General features: G+C 34.5%; 5 protein-coding genes across 8 annotated transcripts; 3 read left to right on the top strand and 2 right to left on the bottom strand.

The window, feature by feature from the left end:
* Window positions 1–226: 226 nt before the first annotated feature.
* On the top strand, window positions 227–5,309 carry LOC136348897 (death-associated inhibitor of apoptosis 1-like). 4 transcript variants are annotated; one of them, XM_066300079.1, is made up of 2 exons: window positions 227–402; window positions 3,868–5,309. In XM_066300079.1, exon 2 carries the CDS (start codon window positions 3,905–3,907, stop codon window positions 4,943–4,945), a length of 1,041 nt encoding a protein of 346 aa, XP_066156176.1. In that variant the 5' UTR covers window positions 227–402; window positions 3,868–3,904; the 3' UTR covers window positions 4,946–5,309. The 4 variants fall into 4 exon arrangements, with proteins under 4 accessions (XP_066156176.1, XP_066156173.1, XP_066156175.1 ...); XM_066300076.1 differs by lacking the exon at window positions 227–402 and adding an exon at window positions 828–1,112; XM_066300078.1 differs by lacking the exon at window positions 227–402 and adding an exon at window positions 1,210–1,470.
* Window positions 5,310–5,439: 130 nt separating this feature from the next.
* LOC136348898 (F-box only protein 6-like) lies at window positions 5,440–8,902 on the top strand. The gene is made up of 4 exons (XM_066300080.1): window positions 5,440–6,952; window positions 7,036–7,565; window positions 7,627–7,893; window positions 8,041–8,902. Exons 2-4 carry the CDS (start codon window positions 7,041–7,043, stop codon window positions 8,206–8,208), a joined length of 960 nt encoding a protein of 319 aa, XP_066156177.1. The 5' UTR covers window positions 5,440–6,952; window positions 7,036–7,040; the 3' UTR covers window positions 8,209–8,902.
* in (protein inturned) lies at window positions 8,152–12,369 on the bottom strand. Its single transcript, XM_066300067.1, has 14 exons — window positions 12,082–12,369; window positions 11,791–11,905; window positions 11,512–11,738; window positions 11,280–11,462; window positions 10,916–11,227; window positions 10,493–10,859; window positions 10,247–10,448; window positions 9,916–10,194; window positions 9,650–9,869; window positions 9,336–9,598; window positions 8,985–9,254; window positions 8,649–8,791; window positions 8,471–8,586; window positions 8,152–8,404 (listed from the first exon to the last, which is right to left on the bottom strand). The coding sequence occupies exons 1-13, from the start codon at window positions 12,083–12,085 to the stop codon at window positions 8,475–8,477; spliced, it is 2,697 nt and encodes an 898-aa protein (XP_066156164.1). The 5' UTR covers window positions 12,086–12,369; the 3' UTR covers window positions 8,152–8,404; window positions 8,471–8,474.
* Window positions 12,370–13,177: 808 nt separating this feature from the next.
* On the top strand, window positions 13,178–16,177 carry Uba4 (Ubiquitin-like activating enzyme 4). Its single transcript, XM_066300073.1, has 7 exons — window positions 13,178–13,446; window positions 13,504–13,687; window positions 13,740–13,860; window positions 13,913–14,220; window positions 14,275–14,501; window positions 14,552–14,762; window positions 14,821–16,177. The coding sequence occupies exons 1-7, from the start codon at window positions 13,324–13,326 to the stop codon at window positions 14,970–14,972; spliced, it is 1,326 nt and encodes a 441-aa protein (XP_066156170.1). The 5' UTR covers window positions 13,178–13,323; the 3' UTR covers window positions 14,973–16,177.
* Window positions 14,952–16,831, bottom strand: LOC136348896 (epoxide hydrolase 4-like). Its single transcript, XM_066300074.1, has 2 exons — window positions 16,260–16,831; window positions 14,952–16,063 (listed from the first exon to the last, which is right to left on the bottom strand). The coding sequence occupies exons 1-2, from the start codon at window positions 16,473–16,475 to the stop codon at window positions 15,092–15,094; spliced, it is 1,188 nt and encodes a 395-aa protein (XP_066156171.1). The 5' UTR covers window positions 16,476–16,831; the 3' UTR covers window positions 14,952–15,091.
* Between the last annotated feature and the right edge of the window lie 695 nt (window positions 16,832–17,526).

The raw sequence follows: 17,526 nt of genomic DNA, 5'->3' as shown, positions 1-17,526 counted from the left end.
ATATGTATTTACAGCAATTTCGAGACAAAAATAGGATTCCCTATACCAGAGTAGCTATAAAGACTTAAGTTTAAGATAATCTAAAGTACAAAATATTTTTTTCCAAGAATTTTAAATACGCCGAACAAAGATTTTATCGCACTTCTATCACACGTATCTTTTATCAAATTATAGAATAGAAGGTTAAATTGAGGTACTCGCTTGCAATCGTCCCTATTTCTTTACCTTTCTACAAGTATAAAGAACAAATTATGTCAATTTGCTCTAATCTAGTACTATACTTTATACTTATAGAATAGAAAATAAAGAAAAAAAACATTTTTATGAAAATAACATTTACTCTTTAATAAGTAAGAGTAAACTTTTTTGAAACGAAGTGAAATTAACAACTTCAATAATAACGTAAGTACTGGGCGAGTTTGATTATTTTTAATTACCGTTTTCATTCGGGTATCTTCGGAGACCATCGGATGACTTAGCGCCATGGCGCTTATAGGCATTTTAACAACTCGAATGGTGCGGACATACACTACCTGGCATAGAAATATTGTTTTTTGCCTAAAAAGCTGAATTAAAGAAGTTTTGATTCCTTTTTTTTTAATTCGATTTTTATGAATAATATATTGACTTTATTTTCAATAAACGGGCAGGCCAGAACCAATTTTTGATATTATTATTATTGAGTTATTCTAAATATTTAAAGAAGAGAGCATAATATGCAACCAACTTGACTTTTCCAACTTTATTTGTATTATCTTTTTTTATCTTTTTGTAGAACTCCTATATAAGGAGCTGTGATTTCTGGTGTCAGCTGATTAATAGTTTTGCAAATAACAAAACGTAAATTCAGCAATTCAATCGACGCTAATACGTCGCTATAAACGTTTCCACAACGCAACTAAACAGAATGAGAGTCATGTGAGAGAGTGAGAGGGGCACATTTCCGATTCAGTTTTGTTGGGCCTCCATGGTCTGTTATTTAGACTTCTGCTAGTTTCTCACGCTGATGCGGTCGTACGGCATCTGATCGGTGTTTTTGTTTACGTATATATGGTGCATCAAAAATTTCCCAGGATTAGACTAAATGTGGAGAATTCCAGCGTTTGTACGACGTAAGTAAACATAACAAGTTTTCGGTTCCACGCAGCCGTTTCCACGTCGTCCTGATAATTTTTAATCGATTTTCCCTGTAGTCCGCGAACGACATTGAAAAACATTTATGTTTTACACGTAATATCGCTTTAGCTATGACGCATAAGAGTATAATTTGCAAATCACCTATAGTCTCTTATTTTCATTCATTCATTCATAAAGAAAATCTTAGAACGAGCTGTTGCAAAAGAGAACGGAGTGCCGCTTGATTTTAATGGTGTTGTTCCTACTTCGCGTGAAAAATCAATACTCTTGTGCAACTTAATTTCGTTTACGATAGAGTTTTGATCAATGCGTCTCTACCTATTTATAAAATATGTAAGTAGGTTTTTAATATTCATATGTAGTTTTGGCAAATCTTATTCGCATAAAATGTACAAAGATCGGTCCATTTGTACAATTAAAATTATGCACGAAATGTAACTTTTTGGCTGTAAAGTTAAGACTGCAAAAAATACATAGAGGATTTAATCAACTTAAAAAAATTATGGCTGTGGCAGCTGCTTTGATACGCCACTGGCATAATCAACAAAACAGCCTTGCCATTAAATTAAAACCAAATATTTTAAACGAGTTTAGAATGCTGAGAATCAAATTTAGTATTTACCCCAAATGTAATATATTTCCATTATTAACTGATTTTATGAAGTTTTTCTTTTGCAAATAGTAAATGATAGTTCAAACTAATTTAATTAATGAAGCACCCTTTTGACATGAAAGAAATACTGTCTGACGGCTTATTTACTTTACTGTATATTGAGTATATTCCTATCCTCCTACTGCGACACCCAATAAAAAGGGTAGAAGCATATTAATATTGCTCCATTATTTTTTATAGTATTATTGTTCCTGTATCTACCAGTTCACCTTGTATATATATATAATCTCCTGATTATTGTGAATTATTGCGAAATTAAAATAAAACGATCTTCATACTATTCAGCAACGACCAATTTCGCAGTATTCCACTTTGGCAATCTTAATAAACCTAAAAATAATTGCAAATCGCTTTTAAAGAATCCCTAAATACTTGATCGAACTTAAGTGTTTTTGGAGTTAATAATGGAGTTTTACATCGAATTTTGAGTTTTGAAGGATTTATAAACGTCCAGTCGTATTAACTCGTGGGATAAATTATACGGTTTGGTTGGGGAAACGAGTTTGCGGCTCCGTCCTTTTGAAACTTGGCAACGGTGCCCGCATACTTCACTGGCTGGCTGGCTGGTTGGCAGACTGGCGCTGTTCGCCCTGCAGTGAGTGTGTGTTGTGGTCTCGAAATTTCAAATTCCTCGCCTTTCTAATGCATTTCCAGTGCCAAAATCCAGTTTTGGATGTAATTTAAGGTCAGTACAGCCTCTCCTTAACACTGCATGCCTTCAAATCTCCCCTGAAAACCGTCTGCAAAAAGTAGGTTGGGAAAGCGGTCTGTGCCAACTATCGATAGTCGTAATCAACCATATGTTGGCCCCCCATTCCCGTTGTTCTCAGTTCATTTTACTATAGCAATCGTATTTAAAGCAACTTTGTAAATTAAAGATCGCATAGAAAACGACTTAAGGTCGATTTCAACGTATCCACGTCTGTGGTAGGTACAAGATGCCGGCTTTTCCGAGAATCCGTCTGGGGCCCTCCGTGTGGGTCTCTGCCGTCTCTGTCTTTCGCTGTTGCTTTTTTCAGTTTCCGCTGCTCGGTCATTGATGTGATCTCTGTGGAATGTGGTAGGGCGGGTGGGTAAAGGGGCCCGGGGGACGCGGGCCGACGGAATGTGGGAACTCGTGAATGGTCTCTGAATTCCAACGGTGTCGCCGTCCTTTTCCAATGGCGGTACGACCGTACCGGCCTGGTACTGGAACCATTATTGTCGACAGATACTCGCATAACGACCGCCACTTTACGTGCGAGTATAAAGAAAGTTGGACTCTGCACTGTTACTGTATTAACCGAAGTCTCATTACTCGTGAAACGCTTTGTATAGGGGCATCAATTGGGTTGATAAGGCCTCGATAAGTCATCGTTCATTTTCTTGGGAGCGGCGGCCTAGACGTCTTCAGAAGATATACTCATATAAGGATAAAGTCCATTCATCTTTGATGCAAATAGTAGAATTTTCTATTACTCTGGATATGATTTGAGAGGATAATGTCAAGAAGTCTTGATAACTTATCATAACTTATTTGTTGCGTTTCATTTATCTGCTCAAGTTTGTTCTCGAAATGTGGGTACATGAGGACATTAAAATTAGGGAAATCAGTTTCCCTCTACAACGCTTTCATAAATATTTTCCAGAATGGGTACCAGTCTCCAATAGGCTAATATTAATTCTGGTATTTTTTGAGTCATCAATTTACAGTAAAATTTTTCATCATTTTTAATGTAAATGACAAGGACAAGTTTCAGAGATAATAGTATATAAAAACAATAGATCCACCATGTTTTGGTATCAATTTATGAATACAAGGTCCATTAGTATTAGTTTTTGAAACAATCTTCCAGATATTCTATTTGCCATTCAATTCATTTCTTTGAACAAGAATAGTTATCAAGCTATTAAAGTCTCATAAAAAAACCTTATTGTTCGCTATTTGTTGTGGTTCACTCCTTGAAGAATATTAGTGACATTTTTTAATGCATTACCATTACCTCCAACTGAGTTTAAAGCATCAACTTCAATTTTACTTTAACCAAAGTACTCACCAGTTTCTTTTTATATTGCAGGATTGCTGGTCTGGGGTACATCTAAGAAGCTAAAACTATGAGTTGTGTGATCGTAGTTCCACCTCTTCCTACCGACCGCTCCAGAGTACTAGATTTGCCTGACAACGGGAACAAAACTACGTCTTCTCTAACTGGATCATCCTTGACTGCGTCTTCCCTCGATTTCGATAGCTTAGATTTCAGAAAATATGAGGACAGATTGAAAAGTTATGTGAATTGGCCCAACAAGAACGTGTCGAAAGAAACGTTGGCAAAAGCAGGGTTTTATTATAAGAACCCTTCTGGACACAATGACATTGTCCTGTGTCCTTATTGCCACATAGAAGGGTATCAGTGGGCGGAGGGAGACGAACCCATGGAAGATCATCGATCGTGGAATCCCAACTGCCCTTTTGTTATGTCCCAAGAGGTAAATTCTTCGAACACACGAAACAGTGACACATGTGGACTTTACGGCTGCGAAATTTTGCCAAATTCAGTTCCCGAAGACGAGATCCAATTGGAAAAATTGGGAATAAATAAAAATAAAGGTCCGACGCATTTAGACAAATTCTCCCTCGCTAGCCGATTGAAGACTTTCGAAGTTTGGCCCAAATCCATTAAGCAAACCCCGCACGATCTTGCGGAAGCGGGATTTTTCTATGTGGGTGTGGGGGACCAAACTATTTGCTTCCACTGCGGTGGGGGATTGAAAGACTGGGAACAGGACGACAACCCTTGGGAAGAGCACGCCCTGTGGTTCCCGAAGTGTTCATATCTGTTCCTAAAAAAGGGCCAAGATTACATTAACACTGTGAAGCAGAAGAGAGATCCGCGCTTCGCTACGGCTACCCCCAGCACCTCTGAAGCCAAAGAGAGCCCAAAACCAAAAGAGGTTGTGATCAAAAATTGCGACTCGGACGAGGAGAGTCAGGGAGACGTAAAAACTTTGTGTAAAATCTGTTTGCAGCAAGAAGTGGGAGTCGTGTTTTTACCTTGCGGACATATTGTCTCTTGTGTCGAGTGTTCTTCTGCCCTTAAATCGTGCCCGGTTTGTCGGAAACCCTTAGAAGCCACGGTCCGAGCGTTCCTATCATAGACTGTAACATTCTAATTTATTTAATAGATTTATCACTAATCTTCGAGATTATTGATATTCAATAATTTCAACTCCTTGTATATAGTTTTACTAATATTATTGAAGTCTCTAGTCAGTCAGATTTAACAGTTACTTTAGGATTTTCGAGAATTAAGTATTTTTATGCGTTTGACTTTAAAAGATCGGACTTCAAGTACAAATTCTGTTAGTTTTTAAGTTCAGAACTACTACAAACGCTTATTTTAGTTACACGACTGCATATCCTCTAATAGCCTAACACAACACTACTAGCGTTAACTTCAACTGAATGTAATTAGTATGTTGCTAAATTACAGAGCAAATACATTATTATTTATACTGAAAATCGTATTTTAATATTCTAAAATCATTTAAATTATTTTATTAAAAGCAAAAACCTAAAATTGGCAGTTTTGACCATTTTCTCTGAAAAAACTTCATGTAATACACCTTTTCGTTGGACAAATTGGAGTCTATAATGCTGTTTCTTTCGTTGCATTTAAAAACGCACGGAAGTGACGGAAAGCTTTCGTGCTCAATACTGCAAAACCCTTAACACGGTGGACGTGATGCATTTTGTTGAAATTCTACAAAATTGTAGTGGTGAGGTTGGCCACGGTCGGCCTAATCGTCCAACTGGTGAACATTTTCAACTTAATCATTTCATGAGCTCAGTCCACCACAAGTTTATGAATGCTCTTCCAGTTTTCTGGATCACTGTCAGTACCAATACCAGAGTTTAATTTCTTTAAACGTACTCCTGCTACGTTCACACAGCTGCTCTGCTGCAAATCCAAGAGCTCCCTTATCATTTTTCCTCGTTCAAGTCGATTATGGCCACGTCACTGAAGATGCTTTAGATTTAAATGCCGAAGGCAGAGGCCATGCTCACATCACCCATTCTTACTACGGTGACTTTGTCGGTGTTGATATGGCAAACACCATCAATGATGCTCAGCAGTTTGTCTTTGGTGCCCATTTTAATGTGTCTGCTACCAATACTGAACAAATGGATTTACTGAAAAACTAATAGGGTCTTCTTTAAAAGGGCACAATGTAGGGAAATTCCAGAAAAGACTTATGTCAGAACTGATGTAGAACACTATGTAGAGTTTTGCTTGTTTGAAAAATAGACTAGGGAAATTGGTGATATTATGGTGGATAAAAATGTATGAGAGATTTTTTGAAGAGACTGCATGTTATTTCTTAGGATGAGAAATCCTTGAAGAGTTCTTATACATATTGATTACACATAACTGTTCTTGTTGTTTATTTACGAAATAATTCAGATTTATAAGGAAATTTGCAAAATTTGTTTTTGTACATTATGATGGAGATCAGGTACTATATCCGCTTTAAGGAGATTCATTCAAGATTATTTAGAGATATGCAATCGCTGTAGAACTTGACGGTTTACAATTCGAAATATTTAAACATTTGAATTTATGCAAAGAACTTTTAAGTTCCACAATAAAGCTGTTACTGACAGCGGTGAATAATAATTGCTTTTAGTCTCAATAGTACAGGGTTCATAATAGAAATAGTCAAATTAATATGATATTATTTTACTCTATTTGAATTAGGAATATTGAGAAAGCAATAGGGCATTAATTAGAGGATTTTAATTAAAATTATATACTAAAAATAATTAAACACAAACTATAATTCTTACATAGTTTACACCTTAATATCTTTCAATTTATATACGGACAGCTGTTACTGACAATTCAGAAATATTAAAGTACTGTCAAATCTAATCCTATCCTTTATTTGAATATGGAAAAAAAAGAGAGAAACAAATTATTCCTATTATTAGAATAATGTAATAATAATTGATACCATGCCAGTGATAGTTAAACAGTAAACAAATCAGTGCAAAACGGTAGACACATTTGGTCTTAAACATTCAATAAATTCGCAGATAATTATAAATAACAGTATAATAAAGATATACAGCGTGTTAAAAGCTTTGTTATAGACTTGTTGTAAGTAATTGTTTTAGATACTTAATTGTAATTTTTATAACCAAAGTATAACAAAAGAAATATCTAATAAAAAAACAAACATTTTAGCTTAGATGGCTTCAATTATAAAAAAAATCGCCTCTAGCTTTTCCTACGGAACTGTTCCAGATGAGAAGAATATACAATTTCTAGGACAGTTTGACATACAGGGTGACACATTAAATGGATTAGTGTTAAATGGATCATATATTCCCCAAGAAATATTAATCACCATTTTCACATACCTAACACCCTCTGATATACTCCAATGCTCTTTAGTGTGTAAAAATTGGCACAATATTGGAAAATCTAATGCACTCTGGCATGACATTTACAACAATAAAGAATACCCCAAAAAAGCAAAAAAACTACCATGGTATGTTTTTTATTGTTTTTACGCAACTGACAACTTTAAAAACTTGATCAAAAATGGAAATGGTCAGGAAGGATTTGACCATTGGTATATAGCAGCTAATGAGGGTGACAAGTTTATTGTGGAAAATGTACCATGTGGCAGTTGTCCTTTGCCTGAAGAGCCTGAATTTTTTGGTTATACCAGTTGTTTTGCCAGTTCTTATGGAAAATGTGCAAAATACCAAGTATGTTCCATTAATACAATTAGTTATATTACTTATTTATGTTGTTTTTTTTTTGTTTTAGGAAATTGATTTGAAACCAAAAAGATTGTTAAGATACATAATTGTAAAATACAAACCCACACTATTTGCAAGTGAATGGTTTGCGGGTCGATTTGATTGTGCTTCTAGTTATCAATTGACAATTTCATGTACAGTAGCTGGAAATGACTGGAAACCACATGATTTTAGATATAGAGTACAAGGCACAATAGTAAACCGTAGGTCTCCAGACTATTTTGTAGAAACATCTGGATTAATTGAACAATGGGCAAATAAACCATGGCAAAAGGTAAGTCGTAGTTCTATTAAATTATTGGAGCTAAGCACAGTTTCAGGAAGTTTATTCTTCAATAAAACTTGTCAACACATTGTTAATATCTTTCGTAATAAAGCCTTACTTTCACTTAATATATTTAGTACCACTCTTGTTTTTCAGAAAGAATTATATCTCTCAGATTATCCCCTGGATATAATGAGAATACATTTTTGCCATGAAGGCCAGGATAGACAGTTTTGGAAAGGGCATTATGGTAGTAAAATGGCTGGAGGAGTATTAAAATTTTTATTGGATTCAATTGAGCCCATTTCAGAGAATATTCATTGAACTGAGAAATTGTCTTGTGATAAAAGTTAATTGTGTTAAAAATTATATTTTACAAAGTGTTTCAAATTCAGTAAATGTTCAATTACATCAGTTAATATTGAAATTATAAATATAATATTTTTGAAATCCTTTGCTTATTGTTATGAAGCAAAAGTGAACAGTGATTGTGTTGTTGTATTTTTGTATTTCTTAACGCCTAAAATGCAAAACTTTCAGATCCAACTGGTTATAGGTCCTATTGACATGTTGCTTTATATCTTACAAGGTTAAATGATACTGTTTAGATTGATTTTAAACGCCAAATCTACAAGATTTTGAGGCACTGTGTCTTGATAACACACATACAATTCCTTGGGATGTGGTGTGTAAAACAATCTCCTACAAAAATCACTTTATCTAAAACTGTAATTTTGTAAACGTTTAATTTGAATAAGGCTTACCCTAAAACCCAGTAGGCAATTTTGCTTTTTTTATTGCCCTCTTTTTCAATGCTAAAGGGACACTCGAACAACATTCCATACTCTTTAATTGCAATTAAACTTTTATTCATTAACGATTTTGCGATATCTTGAGCTGGCAGACTCTAAAATATTAAAAAATATATCTCTAGGTTCCTAAATTATACCACTTAGAAACAAATCCTTAACTTTAAGGCCAAAAAGAAAAACGCAAAAATAAACATAATTTATACAGACTTATGTTACTTTTCTTTTCCCATCATTTTCATTTTATTTATTTTCATTAATTTTTAAAATAAAAAAAAATCTTAAATATACCTTGAATCGCAATGTACTCTGGAACACGTCATGAATCCCCTGACAACACCTTCGAAAATTGTTTAAAATCAATTGGTAAGACTCCGAGTGAATTCCATACTCTAAAGGCATAAGCAGCATTCCTTCAGTGGTGTTTAAATGCACGAAATGATAGAGAACGTTATGTCTTCCTGCGGTTAACTGAATCGGGGAGTACTCTCCAATATCAGAGAGCAAAGACTGACGTATTTCCGATAAGTCGCAACTGCTGCTGCTAATCTGACTACCTTCCTTTTGATAAATGTTACAAATACACAAAATCTCAGTACCAATATTGAAAAACTATCAGTGAATTGTGAAATATAAACTTACTCCGTACTCGTCAAAATCCGATTCCTCATCGTTTGAATCATACTTAAACTTCCTATTTCTACTAGACGATTCATCACTCATTTCGCTATAACTCTGGCTCTCCGAACCCTCAGAATATGCATCAAAAGTGTCCTCGTTTGCTGTAGTGTTTAGTATATTTTGCTCCGAACTACGTCTTTTTAATATAGAAATAACTTCATTCTTTTTTGCCGCAACTCCTATGTCTTTATTGCCAGTTTGGGGCGATATTGATTTGTTAAAACCTAAAGTTTCTCTCTAAGGATTATAGTTTATTTTTAAGGTATTAAACCCACCCATAAAATCAGTTTTTTTTTTGCTCAAAGGAGGCATAGGAGTGGCCACCATAAAGCCTCCATTCGCAATAAGCATACGTTCTGCTACAATACTCAACCCTAGTTCCTGCACGTGCGCTAAAGTGGCTTGCACTTCTTCAACGTAAAACGCATCTGGCCCCATGTTTTCTTCTGGCGGTTCCGTAGCTCCTCCAGCCTCCATTATTACAGCCAAAAAATCCTAAACTATCCCATTTAAAAAAGTTAACTATACCAAATAATACAACCTTTTCCGTGCCCACAACTAGTAAGTATCGCGCCCCTTGGGGCACAGTCACGTCTCCTGTAAATTTAGATTTACATGACCGAGGAAATACCTCCTTCCACAGGACTAAAGATTTGACCGGCTCGGTTTGGGAGAGATGGACTATTCCTTGGTTTTTGCAGAAATTATACACATCCACTAGGTCTTCTTGCATTAAATGAGAATGTAGTAAGTAACCAGAATGAAATAGGGCGCTGCCGAGAATGGTGAAGAGACGCTGACAGTCCAATGGATCTTCATTCTGATGAATATAAATTACTATTTTTATCAAAAAGTTTATTATAAAACAATACCCATTCTCTATAATCGCTGGCTTCTAATTCTGACAAAGCATCATCAATTTGAGTAATGGCTTCGTCATGCAGCTTCAAAGTGGGTACAACTGGCATTACCTGCTCAAACATGCAATTGCTGCGATCCTCTAGCTCAAATTGGTGCACCATAAACTGTTCTGTTGTGGCCCAGTCAGTGTTACATATAATTTTAGCCAAATATCTGAACCAAAATAACGAAAATCTTAAAATAAAAAACAAACACACCTAAACATAAATCTGTCTATTTGCTCAATATAGCGTCGATTTGAAAAGGCTTCATCGACACTGTTGAAGGTAAATTCAAAAAATCTTGTAATCTCTGAATTCATTAAAACTGCTTCTTTAACACTGGCTCTTTCATCCGGCACCATAAATAACAATAATTGATTGTCGTAACGCGTGTAGATAATGTGTAATAGTTTTTCTTGGAAGAGCATTGAACTGCACTTGGGGGAAGTACTAGTAATGTCATTTAAGAGATGATTTAATGTTATAAACACTCCTCGAGAGTTACATAATAAATTCTTTTGACAAGGCCTTGGGAAGCAGTAAATCAAATCTTCATTAGCCTTGTTGTTCTCATCTAAGTTATCTATAAGGTATAAGAAAAGTGGAGAAAGATGTCTTTTTGCTTAAAAATAACTTTACCTGTATTAATAAATACTAAACCCGCAGGATATCCACATAATTTCAGCAAAACCAACTGATTTTCTTCAATTTTAGAATTTAATAGATCCCTAACAAAGGCAGATTCTAAATTAAGGGTGTTTATAGGAGGGCCTTTAGTAACTTCTGTAGCTGCCACTCTTTGCAATGTCAAAAGAACCTCATTGTGGTTGATAAATTTTTGTAAAATGTCATCCAAATTATTTACATTTACTTCAATATTGTTTATGGTTTTCAACCAATCTCCAATTTTAATGTTTCTATCATGTTTGGCTTTACTATCATAGGAAAAACCTGTGTATAGTTAAAATTATAATAAAGTAATGTTTACTTTGAAGAAAAATACCTGCAATCATAACTCTATTGCCATCAGACAAAGTACTGACAATCAATCCCAACAAAGACTCTGCAAGTGATTTATCACTGGACAAATTATATCTATTCTCATGGTCAATCTCTAATGAAACCTCTTTTTGCTCTCCTTCTTGGAAATCTTGGAATTTTACTTTTTGAGTATTCACTTCAACACCTAAATAAACACACTCAAATCATCTTCAATTCAATACACACCAACTTACCTTCTTCCATCAATTTTTGACTCTTTTTGTACCTCTTGCTCTCCCTTTTCCTTAATAAACGCAAAAATTTGCCTCTAGTGCTCCTACGCAGCTGCGATTTTGAAAATGGTTCTGGTTCTTTATTTGTCTTTGTTTGGTACTGATTTTGAGTGACAAAAGGATGACAATCAATATATATGAGTTCTCCAGATGTATCATCTACATATGGTTCCCAATCGGGGATAATACTGAAGGAAAATTTAGTACAGAAATGTTTGGATGAGATAGAAAAGTTGTTACCTGTCAGAGTCTGAGTCTGAATAGGTGCTGTAACTAGATTCTGATCCTTGATCTGACCAATCATCATCTAGACTGTGGTTTTTGATGGATGGAAGAAGTCTTTGAGATTCCATTTCTGTTAGAAAAGAGAAGAGTAATTATTTACTATCCAAACACAACTTAAATGTCATGATTTTTTTGTTGAAATGCACATAATAACATAAAGTTGATGAATATTCTAATATTGACTTCATGTTCATTATACTTAGTTCTCTACAAACGTGTAAAATTTCTATACAATATAGAACTTACCCATAAAAATCAGAAACGCATCAACAACAACAAAAGACCTTTCTAAGAATTTAAACGACAATCAAACCCTTTTTGCATTCAGAATCATAAATTTGCACTTTTTTGTCTGAAGAAGTTTTGAAGAATTATGACATTGAGTATTTGAGTTTACTGTAACATAGCACACCTCAGATCATATTCAGTTTTTCATAATTCACGGAGTTTTAAAGTATTCCCGAGGTGGTTATTTTTACTGATGTTTATGTTTATTATATTTTTGTTACTAAAGGGTGAAGGTGCAAGAAGAGGAATGACGAAAATTAACACGTGTCAATGAAGAAAAAGTAAAGGTATTTGTGACGTCATAGTGTATGCGATTGAGAATTTTTCCTTACTTCCTCTAATGAATGAATGCTTTACAGGGCTCTTGTTTAAGAGTATAAATTCAATGAAAAATATTTCAAAAACTGTTAGTCTGATCGAGAAAGGTTTAATACATTTCTCGTTTATTTTTTCCTCTATACGATATAAGCGTACTATTAGTTTAAAATTACATATGGAAGTAAATACATTTATACTAATTCCCCCCCCTTTTTAAAAACTTTACTTTGTAAATTCTTTTCTTTCGCTGATTATGTAATTTTTGGTATTATAACTGAAATGGATTTTTCTGCTTAAGGAACTAGGGAAGTATTAAAACCAAGTTTACAAAACATAAAAACATAAACATGTTTTTATATATTAAGAAGAAAAAAAAATTTCATACTTTAGAACCAACAAATAACTGTTATAGTCTAAATTTTTTTACATGGAAAAATGTTTTCCGAAAAATGATTATCTCTAACGGTTTTTGATATATTTTTGATTAAGTGAGTTCATGCATTTTCAATTTTTTGATCATCATAAATTTCACACAATCGAGATGTCTGTAGTTAATGTGTGCTTTATTTAAGGAAATCAGTAACATATTTAGTTATATTGAAATTTTCCTTTTGCATACACAATGATGCAAATTATGTCTTGTCAGTGTTAATATTTTTCTATCCTTTCTTTTTTCATTCAATTTGGATTCCCTGTCCTTTAATGTTTGTTAGAGTTCCAAAACATGAAAGGCTTCATATCTAACCTCGCATTTTCTTATTCTTATTTATTATATTTTTTTAATAATTATAATTACTTGTTTCTAAAAATACAACTATTTTCTTGATAAAAACACTGTAACATCTAGTTTCTTGAACAGAGTTTAAGCTGTTAAAGAGAATCATGATACATACCGCAGATTATCAAGAACTTAACTTAATTAGAGAAATAAAAGCTCTTAAAGCTGAATTGAGGAAAAAGGAAAAAGAACTCTCTAATTATCTATCAGCACATCCAGCTCCTTCGGTAAGGACTAAGGATTGAATCAAAGTTTCATTCCCCACAACTTCATTTAATATTCAGGTTGTAACAAAATATGTTACTTCGGGCCTTACAAATAATGATATAGTGCGATATAGCCGGCAATTGCTTGTGCCTGAGGTGAACACTCAAGGGCAACTTAAGATGAAAAATAGCAAGGTTCTTATAGTTGGAGCAGGGGGTTTGGGATGTCCCAGTGCAGTATATTTAGCTGCTGCAGGCATTGGTATGTCTGCATACAAATAAAATAGTTATATTAATACAGAGACATTGTTTAGGTGAAATTACTTTAGTAGACTCTGACAAAGTAGATATAACAAACTTACACAGACAAATATTGCATACTGAAGATGACATTGGTGTGCCAAAAGTTGATTCTGCTTATGACAAATTGCACAGGCAAGGGTCCTAATTCAGTACAATTTTATTCATAGTAATATAGTTAATTTAGCATCAACAGATCAATTCAAATTACTCCATTGAAGTTACACCTAGACAGCAATTCGATGAAAACTCTAATGAGTTCAAATAAATTTGACTTAGTTATTGATGGTAGTGATAATGTAGCAACTCGGTATTTGCTCAGTGATGCTTGTGTATTCCATGGAGTGCCTTTAGTGTCGGGTAGTGCTCTGCAAATGGAAGCCCAATTAACTGTTTACCATTACAAAAATGGGCCATGTTACAGGTGTTTGTTTCCAGTGCCTCCACCACCTGAAGCTGTCACTAGTTGTGCAGATGGAGGGGTTATTGGGCCAGGTTAGAACTTAAAATCAATTGCTGTTTTAATAATATCTTAAAACTGTATTTCAGTACCTGGAGTAATAGGAGTACTGCAGGCATTGGAGTCAATTAAAATATTAACTAATTCAAGTGATGTTTTATCTGGAAGGCTTCTTTTATTTGATGGTAGCACTTCAACATTTCGGAATATAAAATTAAGACCAAAGAATCCCAAATGTGCAGTTTGTGGCACTAATCCCACAGTAACTGATTTAATTGATTATGAGCAGTTTTGCATGGCTAAAGCTTGCGATAAAGTATGTAAAAATTTTGAGTTTTCTTTTTTTGCAAGAGATTTTATTTCTAGACAACTAACATTGATATACTAGACTCAGATGAGCATATAAGTGTTCAGGATTTTCACTTAAAACTAGGGGACAAGTTGGTACTTGATGTTAGGCCACAAGTTCAATTTGAGGCTTGCCATTTACCTGAGACTGTGAATATGCCTTGGGATGATATTAGAAAGCCTGGGGGGTTAGAGAGGGTTTCAAAATTGCTTTCTAAGCATAAAGACGGTAAGGTGTTGTTAATTTTTGAGGGTGCAAATAACATTTTTAATATTTCTTTGTACAGTATATGTTCTATGCAGAAAAGGAAATGATTCCCAGCAAGCAATCTCCTATTTAAAACGCAACTTAACAAATCTCGCAATAAGATTCTTCAATGTTAAGGGAGGTTTACAACACTATTATATATATATCGACTCAGGTTTCCCATTTTTTTAATAACTATGTGCTTAAACTAAAAGAAACATTATTTCGTTAATATAGAAAAACAACTTAATTTCACATTTTTGCTTCAACAAATAAATAAAAATATATTGTGCATATTTTCATCATCAGTCTCACTGTTTTGCATTGTTTAAGTTAAGCGTAAAGGGTATGCTATTGACTACCCCGTTTGTTTTCTTCTGCACAGTCCCAATTACGGAGTTCCCATATTTAACTGTATTAGAAACAGCCCCAAATAGTCCATGGAACAGTCTCTTTGAGGGAGATTCTATGGGGTTAGGAACGTTGCTCTTGTCTATTAAGTATTTGAGTATCACATTATTGAACACTTCTGGGTTTTCTTGCTGCGGAAAATGCCCACAATCATCGATAATCTTCAGCTTAAAGAATTCGCAAAATTCCGTGGATTTGATTATATTCTCTAGAGACACATACTGGTCTTTTGCTCCGCTGATCAAAATTACCGGCACTTCTGTCTGTTCGAAGTGTTCGTTGATTTTGAACAACGGCAAGTTCCGGTAGTAGTTCAAAGCCCCAGTCCAATCCTCATTTCTAGAGAAGGTATATTTATAAGCCTCCAAATTCACATCTTTCGCGGGCAAATGCTTGTGATATTGATCTATTATCTTTACGTCCTCGTTCAAAGCATCAATTTCCGGTAAGTACGGTAATTGTACATAGTTCAACCATTGATAGTTGTAGGAGCAGTTGAAACTGCTCCAGTAAACATTTGGATGTGGACAGGAAACCGCGACGAATTTATTCACAACACTGGGATTTTGATGCACTAAATACCAGCCAAGCAGTGCTCCTAGATCATGTCCAATCACGATACAGCTGCTCACACCTAAAGAATGGATAAACTGCGTTAGTTCTTCGAGAATTATTTCGATTTTGTAGCTACAGCGCCAGGTAGGCTTGTCGGAGTCGCCGAAACCTTTCAGATCTAGAGCCACCACGTGGAAATTGATGGAGAGAACTGGAATTTGAAATCTCCAGCTGAGCCAAAAGTCTGGAAAACCGTGGAGGAGGAGGATTAGGGGTTGATCTTTCGGACCTGATTCTACGTAATGCAATTTTATCCCCTAAAAAATAAAATTTATGAAGAAAAAAATCTTGATAATTTAGCGAATAGAATTTTAATTATGAACATTAAGAAAAAATCGGTTACTGCAAATAAAATGTATTTTCGAACTATGCCCCTTTAATTTAATGTACAACATCATTTGCATCAGCCACTGACTCATGTACCTACTAGGAATAAAATGACTACTTACGTACCTTAAGTTTTAAGTGCTTGTGCTGCCCAATTGATGAATCCACAAGGAACGAAGGTGGAGTATCCCTTAACAACGTATTAACCGGCCCTTTGGGGTTCCAGACATATTTCAGTAGCTTTTTGCACAGCACCCAGGCTCCGAACACAAACGATAAGCAGTGTATCCTCAGTTTCCCAAAAACCGAAATGGATTGAATGCAGGCGTCCTTTTTAGCCATAGCAGTGATTTATTCAGACTAAGGATCAAATAAAAAAATATTATCGATAGACATATTATAAAGATCGAAGGTCATCGAACAGTAAACATTTTACAGGCCGTGTGTACGTTGGATGTTGGTACTGTCGATGTTAATTTTGCACTGATAATAATTATTGTCGATCTATTCAAGTTTATTGAGAGATAATGGAAAAGTGATAAGGATGATTAAAGTTTAGTTTCAAGATATTGGAGTTCGGGGTTAGGCGTGGTCTCTTTTTGGTTGACTTCTTATTGCGACACATCAGTTAATTTTGTATGTTTTTAAAAGGATTGTATTGGAAATTTCATCCAAAAGTGATTGAATGTCACTACTACGAGAATTCTCTTGTCAATTGTAAATTTATAGTCAAATCTTATCAACACGCAGTCTGAATTGTAAGTAAATGGCGAATACAGAATGCGATAAACCTCTAGACATAAAAAGTGTTGAGACTATGATCGTAAAAGAGGAAAAGTTTAATTTTTGATTTCAATAATAATTCAAATGCTGTTAGCGAGAAAAATCGCAATAAGTCTCTCAAAATTTAGAAATTTCAGCGTTTGTAGTGTATTTAGGGCAAACGCCTGTTGAGTTCTGTCAACGTAGAACATTTTGTGTTTAAGTTTTAATCCGGCTCTGCCTATCCACCAGCAGTTTCCTCTTTGGGATTTGATAATATTTTAAAGGTCCATTACGTAGGATAGGCATATAAAAGAAATCGCGTACTATAATTCATATTAAAAGTTAGTTGGTAGTTTCATTAGTTGGCACTATATTTACGCAGAAAGAAATTTAGATTGCAAATACTCAGACAAATTCCAGTTTGGGCATATCGAAAGAGACTACTTGGCAAAATGTAAGGAAAAGAGGAAGATGCATCGTACAAATTTTTATTTTCACGTGTATGAATATATTTCCCAATATTTAATACAAAACACCAAGTCAATATGTATGAATTATATATGTAAATGAGCTATCAATTTGTATATAGGATGATCCTTCGGGAACTGAATGAATCGATTGTATAAAA

This window comes from Euwallacea fornicatus, chromosome 35 (assembly GCF_040115645.1).
Source record: "Euwallacea fornicatus isolate EFF26 chromosome 35, ASM4011564v1, whole genome shotgun sequence".
Lineage (NCBI taxonomy): Eukaryota > Metazoa > Arthropoda > Insecta > Coleoptera > Curculionidae > Euwallacea > Euwallacea fornicatus.
The sequence above is the reverse complement of the archived record's forward strand: the minus strand, read 5'-3'. Positions and strand labels throughout refer to the sequence as shown.

Excerpts from the sequence above, each read along its gene's own strand:
- LOC136348897 (XM_066300079.1), top strand. The coding sequence starts at position 3,905 with ATGAGTTGTGTGATCGTAGTTCCACCTCTTCCTACCGACCGCTCCAGA.
- LOC136348898 (XM_066300080.1), top strand. The coding sequence starts at position 7,041 with ATGGCTTCAATTATAAAAAAAATCGCCTCTAGCTTTTCCTACGGAACT. Across the intron at positions 7,566-7,626 it reads GAAAATGTGCAAAATACCAA|GAAATTGATTTGAAACCAAA; the intron begins GTATGTTCCATT and ends TTTTTGTTTTAG. Across the intron at positions 7,894-8,040 it reads CAAATAAACCATGGCAAAAG|AAAGAATTATATCTCTCAGA; the intron begins GTAAGTCGTAGT and ends CTTGTTTTTCAG.
- in (XM_066300067.1), bottom strand. Across the intron at positions 10,195-10,246 it reads CCAGCGATTATAGAGAATGG|AATGAAGATCCATTGGACTG; the intron begins GTATTGTTTTAT and ends TATATTCATCAG. Across the intron at positions 9,599-9,649 it reads AAAAAAAACTGATTTTATGG|GTTTTAACAAATCAATATCG; the intron begins GTGGGTTTAATA and ends GAGAAACTTTAG.
- Uba4 (XM_066300073.1), top strand. The coding sequence starts at position 13,324 with ATGATACATACCGCAGATTATCAAGAACTTAACTTAATTAGAGAAATA. Across the intron at positions 13,447-13,503 it reads CAGCACATCCAGCTCCTTCG|GTTGTAACAAAATATGTTAC; the intron begins GTAAGGACTAAG and ends TTTAATATTCAG. Across the intron at positions 14,221-14,274 it reads TGGAGGGGTTATTGGGCCAG|TACCTGGAGTAATAGGAGTA; the intron begins GTTAGAACTTAA and ends ACTGTATTTCAG.
- LOC136348896 (XM_066300074.1), bottom strand. The coding sequence starts at position 16,475 with ATGGCTAAAAAGGACGCCTGCATTCAATCCATTTCGGTTTTTGGGAAA. Across the intron at positions 16,064-16,259 it reads ACAAGCACTTAAAACTTAAG|GGGATAAAATTGCATTACGT; the intron begins GTACGTAAGTAG and ends TTTATTTTTTAG.